At 42.7% G+C, this 16,423-nt stretch overlaps 1 protein-coding gene across 4 annotated transcripts in view; it reads left to right on the plus strand.

The window, feature by feature from the left end:
• The window catches only part of ZNF608 (zinc finger protein 608), a 76,946-nt gene extending 73,533 nt beyond the window's left edge, over nucleotides 1–3,413 (plus strand). For 2 of the 4 annotated variants that reach the window (XM_075836092.1, XM_075836084.1), the window contains 2 exons: nucleotides 379–460; nucleotides 3,200–3,413. In XM_075836092.1, the coding sequence (XP_075692207.1) occupies nucleotides 379–460; nucleotides 3,200–3,206 (89 nt within the window). In that variant the 3' untranslated portion in view covers nucleotides 3,207–3,413. Of the gene's footprint in view, nucleotides 1–378; nucleotides 465–3,199 lie in introns of those variants that run through there. The other 2 variants (XM_075836106.1, XM_075836100.1) reach the window with 2 other exon arrangements.
• Nucleotides 3,414–16,423: the final 13,010 nt, after the last annotated feature.

A 16,423-nucleotide genomic window follows, 5' to 3' on the forward strand; every position in this document is an offset into this window, starting at 1 on the left:
TAATCTAATTAAAAATTTATAGAAATTAAACGATAATGTATTTGTACCAAAAAATGGTACGTACATAAAGTACAACTCGTGCCGCAAAAAACAATGTCTCATACAACTATGTCGTACAAAAAATAAAAGCGTTATGAGCGTCGGGATGCAAAGAGGGAAATGTAAAAAAAATTGCTCTGTCCTCAAGGCTAAAATTGGCCGTGTCCTTAAGGGGTTAAACAGTGGTTGTGTGATTACTTTACACAGCCCCAGTAAACATAACACTTTATTTTATTCCTGTTAATGGTGTTACTATTCTATATGTAAAAAGGGAACAGAGTTTGTGATGCATGTGCACTGCATTCAAGTGAATGTTCTCACATGGGGCTTTTCCTCTAGGGTTGACCTCTGCTACCCTTGTTGCCACTCAGCAGGTGGCTGCTCAGGCATCTGCATCCGGTATGTTTCCTACACAAAGAAGGTAAATAGAGTGTATCCTAGTAAATTACTTTGTGTGTATAATATATATATATATGTATATATATATATATATATATATATATATATATATATATATATATATATATATGTATGCACTTGCTTATTTATACTTATGCAATAAAAGACTTATGAGTGGTGGAACTTTTCAGTATTGGGATTTTTTGCAGGTAAATTAATACATTCCAAATCCAGTGTGTCTGATTGTTGACTATTTAAAAAAAAAAAAAGCCAATTCAAGACATTCAGACACTGAGAAGATGCTAATAAGCACATTTTGGTTTTATTTCCTTTTTATGAAAGATAATTTTTTATTTTTTAGAAATGCCAATGTAAGCTTTGTTCAGTATCAGTGAGCTTTCTAAAGTAAAATATAGCCAGTGATCCCTTTCAAGGACATCTTTTTATCCTAGTCCACAGCTCGCCTTATAATATATTAAGGCCTTTCTAAAGTACAGCCCTGCATAATTTGAGTTTCCTTGGAAACTGAAACAATTTCTTTAGCTGTAATTTAAGTCACTGTATAAAGAAATGCTTAAAAGTTCCCTATATGTAGTTTGTACTCATTTTATGTAACACATATGTACATGATGCTATTGGTTTGTTCATTACAGTGTAAAGTAGGTTACTTGTAACTGTAACGTATGATCATTGTCTAGTCATAAATGTAATTGTCACATATTCTGCGATAAAGGAGGCAAAAAGTTAGAACCTAGAACAGAACAATACCAGAACAATGGTTTGTGGAGATGAAGTTAGATAGAAAGAGATTTGTTAATCACTGGGCGCATTGCAAGAGAAAGAGAGCCCATTGAACATACATCCCCAAGTCCAGTGTTTTATACTAGGCGCTAGTAACAGAGCTATTGACCTAAGGCTACATTCAGACGAGCGTGTCCAGTTTACGAGCGTAAAAAAACGCAGCATTTTTACTAAATTTCATGTCTGTGTGCATTGCGTATTGGCATCAGTGTGATTTGCGTGTGGCATGCGTTTTTCACGTCCATGCAAGCACTTTTTTTTTTCCTTTTATTTCTCTGCTTTTCTTTGTAACTGATGTGTGAAACATGGAGACAGCACACGGATGTAGTCTGTGTGCTGTCCGTGGTTTTCACGCTCCCATAGACTTAAATGGGCGACTAGGTGAGTAAAAATGCACCAATATAGGACATGCAGTAAATTTCACGCAACGGACTCTCGCTGTGCAAAAACTCACGCATGTCTGAATAGCCCCATTGAAATGAATGGGTCCGGGTGCTGAGTTATTTCAACACACGGACGAGTATTACGCTCATCTGAATGAGCCCTAAGGCAGATAACACATGATTCTCAGAGTGCTGCAAGAGCGTATTAACATGTTCCCTTTAGGGTATGTGCACACGCTATCTTCCTTTTACGGCTGAAATGACAGACTGTTTTCAGGAGAAAACAGCTGCCTCGTTTCAGCCGTAATTCCTCCTCCTCGCATTTTGCGAGGCTTGTCTGACAGCCGTAAATTTTGAGCTGTGCTTCATTGAGTTCAATGAAGTACGGCTCAAATTACGTCTGAAAGAAGTGTCCTGCACTTCTTTTGACGAGGCTGTATTTTTACGCGTCGTCGTTTGACAGCTGTCAAACGACGACGCGTAAATGACAGGTCGTCTGCACAGTACGTCGGCAAACCCATTCAAATGAATGGGCAGATGTTTGCCGACGTATTGTAGCCCTATTTTCAGACGTAAAACGAGGCATAATACGCCTCGTTTACGTCTGAAAATAGGTCGTGTGAACCCAGCCTTAAGTTGTCTGATCTAACTAATCTATGAATCTATGCCTACTGAAAGCATTGTAGTTAAACAATGCTAGAGGTATGTTTCTAGTGTAGACGGTAATGTAGCCATGGTCATCTGGCATAAATGCTAAATATCTGAGCAATCATCTAAAACAGATCTCATCAGCTCTGTTACTCCAAACAGATCACGTTTTCAGTACTTCCATAGTATTGTGCAGGCGGTACAAGTATTGTTAGTACATAACAAATGGCCACATTTGTTGATACTTGAGAACTGGAGTTAACAAAATGCTGTTCTAAATGTTATAGTTATCTTCTACTATTATTATTAGATCCATCAAGAAAGATTAGTAGCCCCCTTATACATATAACCCATAGTGATCATGGAATTTGGTTATCATTTTATTCACACTCTTTGTTTTTGTTTTTACCAAATATAAGGACATCCTTGCTAACATATCTAATTTAATATATTCATACTAATGTTCTTGAATGTCATATACAGTAAATGTAAAAGATACCATTGAAGTATTAAAGCCATTAGTTACAGTATTCTACCTTCTTAAATGAGGAACGTTTCCACTTTATACCATTTTAGTTAAATGTCAAGCTGAAACTTCTCTCTGCTGTTTGATCTTGTACAGTTTTAGATTTTTGTCACATGGTTTTACAATGGCCAGCAGGTTACATTACACAGATTTGTATCTAAGATAGGAACTATTTCAACAATGAAACCTTATATGTCTGAAGTTATCACTGAGTAAAGGGCACCCAAGAGACGGCAGGGAATGTATTTTCAAACCAAGAGAAATCTTATGTTTAATTAGATGTAAGGCAAAAATAAGTTACTCTGAATGTGAATATTAAGATGTCGGCACAGTCAAGTGATTATTTTATGTATTCTTTACTAGGCATGTATAATAAATGTCTTTTTTTCTCTTTTTCTTTCAGGGAATGAATACATTGAAAATGTACATTAAATCATGTGACTGGATCACATGGAAGAACAATTTATTACAGACATCAGTTCCATGGTGTTTATATAAGAATGCCTAAGTGGCAGGCAAAAAAATCATTTCATGCTATGTTCATTTCTTCTTTTTGTAAATGTCAGATTTTCCTTTTATAACAGAGTAACATGTTTCTGTAATTAGATGCCTGTGGGCAGGTACTATATATATATATATATATATATATATATATATATATATATATATATATATATATACATATATATATATATACCTATATATATATATATATATATACACATATATATATATATATATATATATATATATATATATATATAATATGTAACCTGCACACAACCTTGTTTTGTATATTAACATGCACACAAATATATATAAATATATAAATATATATTCTTTACTTTTTTTTGTATCGTAACCAGGCTCGCACATGTGTAGGGTCTGCTGCTAAACTGCACACCAACCAGTAAAATGTATTTGTCATGTTGAATAGTGTTTACTACAAATGGCTGTTGATTATTTTTCCCTAAAATGTAAATAATGTTATGTATCCATGTGCCTGAAATTTGCAAAAACTAATCATATTGGCCGTAAGCTGTAAGAAGCAGGCTGTAATGACGATACTTTGGTACAATGTAGATGTCTATTTGGTGGCTCCCTTTAAGATGCATCAGTGTAAAATGTTGCTGTAATAATTGTTTTAATGTAATTGTGAATTGTGAAAATATACATATGGAAGGCATGGGGTTGCCAGTACCACAGTTAAAGTAAATAAAAGGGTTGTACATAATGTATAAATTAAACTAAGTAAATAATGAACATCTGTGTATAATAAAATGTCTCTTTTAATCTTGAATGACAAATAACCTGAAAACCTGCATACCACAAGACATCTGTGATTGTTCTATTACTTGAATAGTCCTGCAGTCTTTTTTAATGTTTACAATTATCCAGTTTTAGAAGAGAGAATATAATGCCATTGCCTGGTTACTTGTTTTATGCTGTAATCTAGTTTATTTTATGTAAAATGTATATTGAATGCTTTCTTTTTATACCTGCCTTAAATAATTTGGCAATCAGAATAAAAGAAGTTGTTTTTGTATGGTCTTGTCTATTGTGGTTGTGTTACTTTAAACGGTGGAAAACTGCTTGTGGGGCTGACTACATCTGTTTCTGGGATTTTCCACTAAGCTGGCCATACTAGAGATTTTAGATATCCACTTCTTGAACAACTTGACATTCACGGTTGGTCTGTGAAGGTTGTCACTCTAGGTAACACCCTAAGTTACAATGATAAATTGGTAGATTGATCTCTTGGCGGGCTTTGTTTGTGGAGGTAAGGAAGCTACTTTTAGACCCTTCCTACTTGAGCATTCCCTTTGGTGCACATCTGTCGTTTGTCATGAACAACTTTTAGTTCAAGTATGCCAGTGACTGCACCAGACAAAAAGCAAAACAACAATCCAACTTGGCAGATTGGGCTAGCGTCTGTCACAACCGTTTTGTGGCCATCTAAAACCTGGCCAACTTTAGTAGACAGACTCCACTGGAACAATTTGTCTTAGTGTTGAATATTGCAGCTCATAGTGATTGCTGAAATATTGAATTATATATATAAGATAATTCTTTTCTCAACTGCTACAATTTAGGGATTGGACACACAAAATCTGTTTATTTCTAAATTGGGACTTTCACCAACAGAAACAAAAAAATAACATTCTCTTTAGCTTCCCTCAGCTTTCTCCTTTCTGACCCTTTCAGTATCCTTCTCTTCCTTTCCCTCTTCTTTTCCTCTCTTCCCATTACTTTCTTTCCCCCTCTCCTCATTTTTAAATTATGCATCTAAATAAATATTTCTCTAGCTATCACTTTGTACATGCAGGGATATTCTGAAAAGATGTTATACAGGACAATTTTCCCATGGTAGCAAACAAATCATTGCTATTCCCCATAATAGGGTTCTTCTCCAATGACTCAAATGACTGTTTACACTCTACTACCCCTTAGCATGTGGCAATCTTTTCTTCAATACACATTAAACTACCATGTAATATGTGATATATTTCCATAGATTTATTTCATATTAAGTTAGCAATTATTTACTATATGTCTGAACATCACTTCTTTCAGTTATACTATATATACTCAGCAAGGTTGTCCTTAAACAATATTTACATAGATTACTTCTTAAAAACAAGGGAGTCAAAGGGGTATTCCCATCTCAGATATTTATGGCATATCCATAGGATATATTCCAGTGTCCAATGGCAGTAGAGTCCTCCAAGTTGTCAATTTATTCATAAATTAGCCTATCAGCTGCCAGCATGAATGTGATGAATACAGGGGAAACGGAGGCGGATTGCCGATGAATTAAGGCACCTACAGACACAAAATAAACCTGCGCTGGCATTGGGGGGAGCAATGCAGGCATTGCAGCAGATTAACATTTCTGACAGGTCCTCTTTAAACCTTTCCAGAGGACAGTAAGGTTTTTTTTTATTTTTTATTTTTTTTGCCAAAGCCAGAAGCGAGTCCTAAAGGGAGAAAAAAAGGATAAAGTAAAACGTTAGGGCATGTTCAGACGTGGCAGAAATTTTCCTTTTCAGATTTTGCTGCAAATTCGCGCCAATTATGGAACGAATCTGCAGCAAAATTTGCATATTTGACAGTTAATTCAGACGTGCCTTTGCATTGCGAAAACTGAAATCCGCAGTGAAAATTCACTGCCTCTCCGCAACAGACTGTACATGCTGCGGATTGTAAATTCTGCACCACAGCCTAAATTCCGCACTGTTATTTTCCGCAACGTCTAAACTAAATTAACTAAAAAGCCATAGAAACCAAAGGCTGCTGCGGATTCCACTGCGGCCTGTCCACAATGGAATTCCGCCACATCTGAACATGCCCTTATACTTTATTCTTTTTTGTATCCACATCTTATTTTGGCTAAAAATGTATGCTTTAAAATTTACACTAGTATGGATTTCCCATAAGTAGAACGTAAAAACCAAATAGCCACCAACTTGAGTGCTGCAAAACACAGTGATGCCTCCTTAAAATACTTATGACATCCAGAAAACAAAGTAGTCATTATAAATCTTGAATGGAACCATAAAAATTGTTCTTTTATGCCCCTATGGCCAACTATGTTTCATAAAAAAAAAAAAAAATGCTACGTTGCACATTTCAAACACCTGTAATATGAAGGCATCTTAGTGTCTGTGTTCCGAACACAACTCCTGGACTATAGGACCCCATGGTGATCTAAGTACAGTTCAGTAGAACTGCCGTCAGTCCAAGTGTTGTGACTGTCCTGCAGGAGATAAAATGGGTTCACATTACAACCTTGTACAGAATCATTTACACAAACTTACATTTAGCATTTCAGGCTTTTTATTTTTCTTCAGTGCAAGATATGGGATCTAAATATGCTCTAAATGTTTGAATACATTATGTAATTATTACTGTATCTGTAGCCAGTTTTAGTTGTTCTTTTTTTATTTGTTCCCTATGATATGCAGTACTGGACAGCTGCCAATTTTAGTCTTAGTGCTCCAAGCTTTTTTCACATTTGATCAAGTACTGATGTGTCCCTTTATGTAACACTGCTGCCTTGCCTTGCTATATATTTTCTGTCTTTTTAACACAAATTTGAAATATTCAGGTTCAAACTCAGAGTTAATTTTTTGGATTGAGATAGTTAAATTGGCATTAAAGGCTAGGAAAGGAAATATTAATAAGTGATAAAGCCGATTGCCACGCAAATGCTAGCTTCCTGTTTTTATATTAAAAAAGGGGTTTTATGGCTTTTTGTTGTGTCTCTTTTTGAATGTGGGACACTTATGCCTATGAATCAATCATGTATGATTTGTTTTATAGGTTTTGCTCGCTATGTCTGGATCTGACCATATGAATCAAAATAGTCTTTCAGAAAAAACACCCATTAATCTTTTACGGTCTTCTCTAAGTGCACATTATTTATTGCTCTAAAATGCTTTGCTTTTAAAATGATTTCATCATATCTCTGGAAATAATGATAGTCATTTCTAACGTTGCAACTTTACTTTAGCATCATTAAAACTCTGTATTGTAGTATTATATGTGTTGTTAATTTATGGTAAATATTACTGTAAGGGCATAGTCACACGTGGCGTATTTCTGCAGACACTGTCCGCATCAATGCTACACATAATCTGCATTGCAGATTCCTTTGCGCCTTTGCCTAAAATGTGCAGTAAATTGATGCGGATTAGCCGTTGCGTGTTCAGATGAAGAGTACATCCTGCTGTCTTTTAAAACATTCCATCTCAGTCTGGCTATAGACCTCGAAACACTTAGGCGGGATTCACACGACAGGGTTTCCCGGCCGGGTGCCGGCCGTTCATAAATCGGCCGGCACCCGGCTGCATTAGGAATAATAGACCCCTAATGGGGCTATTCACACGACCGATTTTCTGACAGCCGGGAAAACCGGCCGTCAAAAAATAGGACATGCTCTATTTTCAGCCGGGTGCCCGGCCGCCCGGCTCCCATAGAAGTCTATGGGGCCAGGTAATACACGGCCATCACCGGAATGTGTCCCGAGTGATGGCCGGGTCTACCGTCGCTCGCGCACTCTCTCTCCTCCTCCTCACAGTGCAGAGTGCATGTGAGGAGGAGGATCTTTTATTGCTCGCTGTAGGAGTCGAAATCCCCAATCCCCGGCTGGGGATTGGGGATTCCGCTACAGGAGAAGTGCGTGACTACACTGTCCATATATGGACACAGCGAAGTCACGCACTTCTGCAGCGGAATCCCCGACTCTATGGCCGGGGATGCCGCTACAGGAGAAGTGCGTGACTACACTGTCCATATATGGACACAGCGAAGTCACGCACTTCTGCAGCAGAATCCCCGACTCTATGGCCGGGGATGCCGCTACAGGAGAAGTGAGTGACTACACTGTCCATATATGGACACAGCGAAGTCACGCACTTCTGCAGTGGAATCCCCGACTCTATGGCCGGGGATGCCGCTACAGGAGAAGTGAGTGACTACACTGTCCATATATGGACTCAGCGAAGTCACGCACTTCTGCAGTGGAATCCCCGACTCTATGGCCGGGGATGCCGCTACAGGAGAAGTGAGTGACTACACTGTCCATATATGTCACTGTCACTTTTAACTGTGCTCTCTGGAACTCTCGGTCCGTGTGCAACAAACTCACCTTTATTCATGACTTATTCCTTTCTAACTCTCTCAACCTTCTGGCTCTTACAGAAACATGGCTACACCTGTCTGACACTGCTTCCCCTGCTGCTCTATCTTATGGTGGTCTCCAGTTCTCTCATGCCCCCAGAACTGAGAACAGACAGGGTGGAGGAGTAGGTATACTTCTTTCCCCACACTGCACTTTCCAGGTCATTCCCCCGGTCCCCTCACTCACATTTCCCTCTTTTGAAGTCCACACCCTCAGACTCTTTCACCCTTTTCCCCTCCGAGTGGCAGTTGTCTACCGCCCACCGGGCTCACCCCGCCAATTCCTGGATCATTTTGCTGCCTGGCTTCCACAGTTTCTATCCTCTGAAACACCCACTCTCATCATGGGTGACTTCAACATCCCCATTGATAACCCAATCTCCTCATCTGCCTCCCAGTTTCTATCTTTAACCTCGTCCCTCGGTCTGTCACAACTTACTAACTCTCCTACACATGAAGACGGGCATTCACTTGACCTGGTCTTCTTCCGGCTCTGCTCAGTTTCTGACTTTATTAACTCTCCTCTCCCTCTTTCTGACCACAATCTTCTCTGCTTTACTATCAAATATTCTCTGCCTCCTCAGGTCATCCCTACGTATCAGACATACAGAAATCGACATGCCATTAACACTGTGAAACTCATAGACAGTCTACAGTCCTCATTGTCCCCTATCTCTTCCCTCTCCTGTCCCAATCTGGCTGCCAAACTTTATAATAACACTCTCAAAAATGCATTGGATGAAGCAGCCCCCACTACACTCCGAACCACCCGACAAAGACGACGACAACCCTGGCACACGCCTCAATCCCGCTTTCTTCAGCGGTGCTTGAGATGTGCCGAACGACTGTGGAGAAAATCGGATTTGGATGCAGATTTCCTCCATTACAAATTTATGCTCAAAACTTACAACTCTGCCCTTCACCGCGCCAAACAAGTCTACTTCACTTCTCTCATCTCCACACTATCTAATAATCCAAAACGCCTATTTGATACTTTTCACTCCCTCCTTAGTCCTAAAGTGCAGACGCCAATCACAGATCTCAGTGCTGAAGACCTGGCCAATTATTTTAAAGTTAAAATTGACAACATCCGGCATGATATTAACTCCCAATCCCCTAGTAACATCGATCCCCTTCCCCCCCGCACTCCCTCTTCTTCACTCTCAGCATTTGACCCAATAACTGAAGAAGAAGTCTCGAAGCTCCTCTCTTCTTCTCGTCCTACTACCTGCCCTAGTGATCCTGTCCCCTCACACCTCCTCCAGTCCCTCTCCCCAGCTGTCACTAGTCACCTGACTAAAATATTTAACCTCTCTCTTTCCTCTGGTATCTTTCCCTCCGCTTTTAAACATGCCATTATAAACCCATTATTGAAAAAACCAACACTTGACCCATCCAGCGCTGCCAACTACCAACCAGTCTCTAATCTGCCCTTCATCTCCAAACTCCTGGAACGCTTGGTCTACTCTCGCCTTATCCGCTATCTCTCTGCTAACTCCATTCTTGACCCCTTACAATCTGGTTTCCGCACTCTACACTCCACAGAAACTGCCCTTACTAAAGTCTCAAATGATCTCTTGGCGGCTAAATCGGACGGTAAATCCTCTCTCCTGATTCTTTTGGATCTCTCTGCAGCCTTTGACACTGTAGACCACAAACTCCTACTTAACATGCTCCACTCTATTGGCCTCCAGGACGCGGCTCTCTCTTGGTTTTCCTCCTATCTCTCTGACCGCTCATTCAGTGTGTCATTTGCTGGTTCCGCTGATGACACCCAATTATATACCTCTTCCCGTGATATCACCCCTGCTCTAATACAGAACACCAGTGATTGTCTGTCCGCTGTCTCTAACATCATGTCCTCTCTCTATCTGAAACTGAATCTTTCTAAAACTGAGCTCCTTGTGTTCCCACCATCTACTAACCTCCCTAAACCTGATGTCTCCATCTCTGTGTGTGGCACTATCATAACTCCTAAGCAGCACGCCCGCTGTCTCGGGGTTATTTTTGACTCAGATCTTTCCTTTACTCCTCACATACAATCACTTTCACGCTCCTGTCATTTTCACCTCAAAAACATCTCCAGAATCCGCTCTTTTCTTACGGAGGAAACTGCCAAAACTCTCATTGTTGCTCTGATTCACTCTCGTCTTGACTACTGTAACTCATTACTAGTCGGTCTTCCCCTCACTAAACTCTCCCCTCTCCAATCTATCCTCAATGCAGCAGCCAGGCTCATCTTTATGACCAACCGCTACACCAACGCCTCTAATCTGTGCCAGTCACTGCACTGGTTGCCCATCCCCTTCCGAATAAAATTCAAACTTATTACTCTCACCCACAAAGCTCTCCACAGTGCTGCACCTCCTTACATCTCCTCCCTCATCTCTGTCTACCACCCTACTCGGGCTCTACGTTCTGCCAACGACCTTAGATTAAAATCCTCCAAAATCCGAACCTCCCACTACCGTCTCCAGGATTTCTCTCGTGCTGCACCAGTCCTCTGGAATGTGCTACCCCGGACAATCAGATTAATTCCCAATATCCACAGTTTTAAACGTGCCCTGAAAACACATCTATTTAGACAGGCCTATAACATTCCCTAATCTGACTCCTTTCCATGGCCCTCCATTTAGATTAGTCATCAGAATAAGATTCCCTCACACTCCTTCTCTTCATGTCCGTCATACACGGATACTGGCTGGTGACCGGCTCATGCAGCTTTATGTTACCACCGCATGTGTATAAAAATGGCCGGACCATTGTACAGAACAAACACTATTACACTTTGTGTCTCCCTTATGTCCTCATAGATTGTAAGCTCTTGCGAGCAGGGTCCTCACTCCCCAGGTTTGAATTGTAAATGAACTTTGTCACTATGTAATGTCTGATATTGTTTGTTTCATGTTCCCTCTAAATTGTAAAGTGCTGCGAAATATGTTGGCGCTATATAAATAAAGATTATTATTATTATTATTATTATTATATATGGACACAGCGAAGTCACGCACTTCTGCAGCGGAATTCCTGACTCTATGGCCGGGGATGCCGCTACAGGAGAAGTGAGTGACTACACTGTCCATATATGGACTCAGCGAAGTCACGCACTTCTGCAGCGGAATCCCCGACTATGGCCGGGGATGCCGCTACAGGAGAAGTGAGTGACTATACTGTCCATATATGGACTCAGCGAAGTCACGCACTTCTGCAGCGGAATCCCCGACTCTATGGCCGGGGATGCCGTTACAGGAGAAGTGAGTGACTACACTGTCCATATATGGACACAGCGAAGTCACGCACTTCTGCAGCGGAATCCCCGACTCTATGGCCGGGGATGCCGCTACAGGAGAAGTGAGTGACTACACTATCCATATATGGACTCAGCGAAGTCACGCACTTCTGCAGCGGAATCCCAGACTCTATGGCCGGGGATGCCGCTACAGGAGAAGTGAGTGACTACTCTGTCCATATATGGACACAGTGACGTCACTCACTTCTGAAGCGGAATTCCCGACCTGTGGCAGGGAATTCCTCTTCAGGAGAAGTCAGTGACTACACTGTCCATATATGGACATTGAAGTCAGTGACTTCTCCTGGAAAGGGGAGGGGGGATGGGTGCAACCTACAGGGGACTGTGTGGCATCACCTACAGGGGGCAGGGTGGCATCGCCTACAGGGGGCTGTGTGGCATCGCCTACAGGGGGCTGTGTGGCATCGTCTACAGGGGGCAGGGTGGCATCGCCTACAGGGGGCTGTGTGGCATCGCCTACAGGGGGCTGTGTGGCATCGCCTACAAGTGGCTGTGTGGCATCGCCTACAGGGGGTAGGGTGGCATCGCCTACAGGGGGCAGGGTGGCATCACCTACAGGGGGCAGGGTGGGTGGCATCACCTACAGGGGGCAGGGTGGGTGGCATCACCTACAGGGCTGGGTGGCATCACCTACAGGGGGCAGGGTGGCATCACCTACAAGGGCAGGGTGGCATCACCTACAGGGGGCAGGGTGGGTGGCATCACCTACAGGGGCAGGGTGGCATCGCCTACAGGGGGTAGGGTGGCATCGCCTACAGGGGGCTGTGTGGCATCACCTACAGGGGGCTGTGTGGTATCGCCTACAGGTGGCTGTGTGGCATCGCCTACAGGTGGCTGTGTGGCATCGCCTACAGGTGGCTGTGTGGCATCACCTACAGGGGGCTTGGTGCCATTACCTACAGGGGGCTTGGTGGCATTACCTACAGGGGACTTGGTGGCATTACCTACAGGGGGCTGGGTGGCATTACCTACAGGGAGCTGGGTGGCATGACCTGCAGGGGGCTGTGTGGCATCGCCTGCAGGGGGCTGTGTGGCATCACCTGCAGGGGGCTGTGTGGCATCGCCTGCAGGGGGCTGTGTGGCATCGCCTGCAGGGGGCTGTGTGGCATCGCCTGCAGGGGGCTGTGTGGCATCACCTGCAGGGGGCTGTGTGGCATCACCTACAGGTGGCTGGGTGGCATCACCTACAGGGGGCTGGGTGGCATTACCTACCAGGGGGGCTGTGGCATTATCTACAAAGGGCTGTGTGTGGCAACAAATTTGAAATGAAATTCATCCGATTTTAAAACGGACAGGGAAAAAAACAGATTCAAATCGGGTCCAAATCGGCCGGTAAAAACGGCAACTCGGCCCGGAACGGAATCGGAACGGATGCAAAACGGATGCAAACCGGCTGGGAAAATCGGCCAAAAGCGGCCGATTTTCCCGGCCGACACTCGGACCCTGTCATGTGAATGAGGCCTTAGGTCCAGCCAAAATGAAGAAATATCCTGTTCGCAAAAGCAATCCGCAATGCAACACATATAACATCTGCGGATTTCATTGTGTAATTTTGCAACTTCATTGAAGTCAATGGAGAAATTCCACTACAAGTACGCATCAAGTCCGCAACAGCCAGTGTATGCTGCGGACACCAAATTGCGCACCGCAGCCTATGGTCCGCAGTGGAGTTTTCAGCAATGTCTGTACAAAGATAACTAAAAAGGTGTGGAAACCAATGGACAAACTGTCCGCTGCTTATTTCCGCTGCGGAATTCCGCAGCAATTCCGCCACGTCTGGCCATGCCCTTATTGTCACATATGATACATAAGGCTGGGTTCACACATGGGTTCCATTTGGAATGTTGAGGCAGATTTTCCTCTGCCTGCACGACTTTTTTTGCGGCGCTTTTTCACCCTCGGCCATTGAGCGCCGATGGCCAAAAACGCAGCGAAATACACTTTCTCTGCCTCCCATTGATGTCAATGGGAGGTCAGAGACGTAAACGCCTGAAGATAGGGCATGTCGCTTCTTTTTCCCATGAGCATTTTTTTCCGCTCGCGGGAAAAAAAAGACTCTGCCTCCCATTGAAATCAATGGGAGGGATTTTCGGCCGTTTTTGGTACGTTTTCCGACGCGGTTTCCGCGCCAAAAAACGTGTAAAAAAACTCTGTGTGAACTGACCCTAAGGGCATGGCCACACGTGGCGTTTTTCTGTAGACACTGTCCGCATCAATGGCGCACATTATCTACGTTGCAGATTCCGTTGCAGTTTTGCCAAAAATGTGCAGTAAAATGCTGCAGATTAGTCGTTGCGTATTCAGGTGAAGAGTACTTCCTGCTGTCTTTTAAAACATTTCATCTCAGTCTGGCTATAGACCTCGAAACACATAGATCCAGCCAGTATGAAGAAATATCCTGTTCGTAAAACCAATACGCAATGCAACGCAACACACATAACATCTGCAGATTTCATTGCGGAATTTTGAATCTCCTTTGAAGTCAATGGAGAAATTCCGCAATAAATCCGCAAGAAGTCCGCTACATGTCCGCAACAGCCAGTGTATGCTGCGGACAACAAATTCCGCACTGCAGCCTATGGTCCGCAGCAGAGTTTTCCGCCACGTGTGCACGAGGCTAACTTAAAAGGTGTGGAAACCAATGGAGAAAACGTCCGCTGTGGATTTCCGCAGCGGACTGGCCGCAGCTGAATTCCAGAGCAATTCCGACACGTCTGGCCGTGCCCTTTAAGTGAATAAGTGAGCAATGAGTGAAAATGAATCTGGCTGATATTTATCTGATATTTGGTGATGTTAGATGATAAGAAAGGCATATATGCTGTTTGTTTTTTTTTGCATGAATTCATAGTGTAAATGAATACTTTGTGTGAAAAGTTGTATCTTCCTCACCTTTCAGCAGCCTGTAGTTCCTTGGTCTATAAATATTTAAAAACCTCCTCAGTCACAAACAAATCTCTCTAGCGTAAAGCAGTTAATAGGAGACAAGAATAAGGCCTTAAGGGCATGTTCACACGTTGCAGAGTTTTTCCGCTGCAAATGTTGGTGCAGATTTGGGGCAATTACACAATGAATCTGCACCAACATTTGCATATTTGACAGGTAATTCAGACGTTGCAGAAAAGACAGCGGACTTGCCACAGATTTCAGTTTTTGCATTGCAAAGGCTGAAATCCGCAGTGAAATTCCGCTTCTTCTCCGCAACAAACAGTGCATGCTGCGGAGGGAAAATTCTGCACCGCAGCCTATGGTCCGCAGCAGAGTTTTCTGCAATGTCTGAACTAACTTGCCTCAAAATGTATTGAAACAACTGTAAAAAACGGCCGCTGGAGAATTCCACTGCGGAATGTGCACAGCGGAATTCCACAGCAATTCCACCACGTATGAACATGCCCTTATTATACAAAGGTATTTTGGGCAGTATTTTGCTTCAGTATATGGAAGTCAAAGCCTGAAATGGAACACAAACAAAGAAACGATTAATGGAAAGATTATCATCTCTTTCCGTAATTTGGACCCACTCCTGATTTTGAATTACATATGCTGATGCAAAAAACTGACCAAAAAACGGCCGTGGGAAAGAGGCCTTAAGGTGGAGGAGACAGATGCATCTGCAGCTTTTAGCTCAGCATTTCACACCATCAAGAGCATTACCACATATATACACACACACTCAGCAAGCATGAAGAGAGAAGATACATCAGAAGCATAACTATAGGGGGTGCAGAGGTAGCAGTTGCACCCAGGCCCTAGTGCCTGAGAGAGCCTAAAGGACTCTGTGACACATAAAAAGACTCCAGTATTATAAATGGTACATAGTGCATGGAGGACCCTGTTACAGAATTTCCTTTGGGGCCCAGGTGTTTCAAATTACGTCTCAGAAATACATTTACAAAAAATACATTTAGGGAAGCCACATACTACACCTAATACAAAAATATGACGAAGATCACAGAATTACATGAGCTTCTTGGTACATAAATATCTACTGAAACTGCACTATAAAAATAATATAATGAAGCAGGATTGCAAGAATAGTGAATTGAATTGATGAAAATAAAATAAGAAAACAAGAAAAATGAACAAAAGCACAAAACAACGGAGCGGCATAACGGTGCAGGGTCCGGGTGTCGGACCCGCTCCGATTATATACTGATGACCTATCTGGTGCATAGGTCATCAGTTGTTCAGTAGTGGACAACTAAAAAGAATGCTTGGTCCTTAAGGCAAAAATAGGCCTGGTCATTAACCCGTTAGTGACTGCACATTAGTGTTTTTACGGCAGCCACTAATGGGCTTTATTCCGATTGCAATAGCCTTTGTACGGCACTGCATCGGAAAAAATAAATAGAGCAGGGAGCCGTTAAATGTCCCTTATGTCAGCTACCAGAGGTAGCTCAGGGCTGGGGGCGTCCCTGCGTTAATGGGTGAGATTGATATCAGTATCGATCTCACCCGTTTAACCCCTCAGATGCCGCGCTCGAAAAAGAGCGCCGCATCTGAGTGGTTTTGGAGAGATGGAGGGTGCTCCCTCTCTCACCCCACCGGCACCCTGCATGTGTTTGCAGAGTGCTGGTATCTTCTATGGCAGGCGAGGGGCATAATAAAGGCACCTAGGTCTGCCACTAATAAAAAAAA

Source organism: Rhinoderma darwinii, chromosome 1, assembly GCF_050947455.1.
Source record: "Rhinoderma darwinii isolate aRhiDar2 chromosome 1, aRhiDar2.hap1, whole genome shotgun sequence".
NCBI lineage: Eukaryota > Metazoa > Chordata > Amphibia > Anura > Rhinodermatidae > Rhinoderma > Rhinoderma darwinii.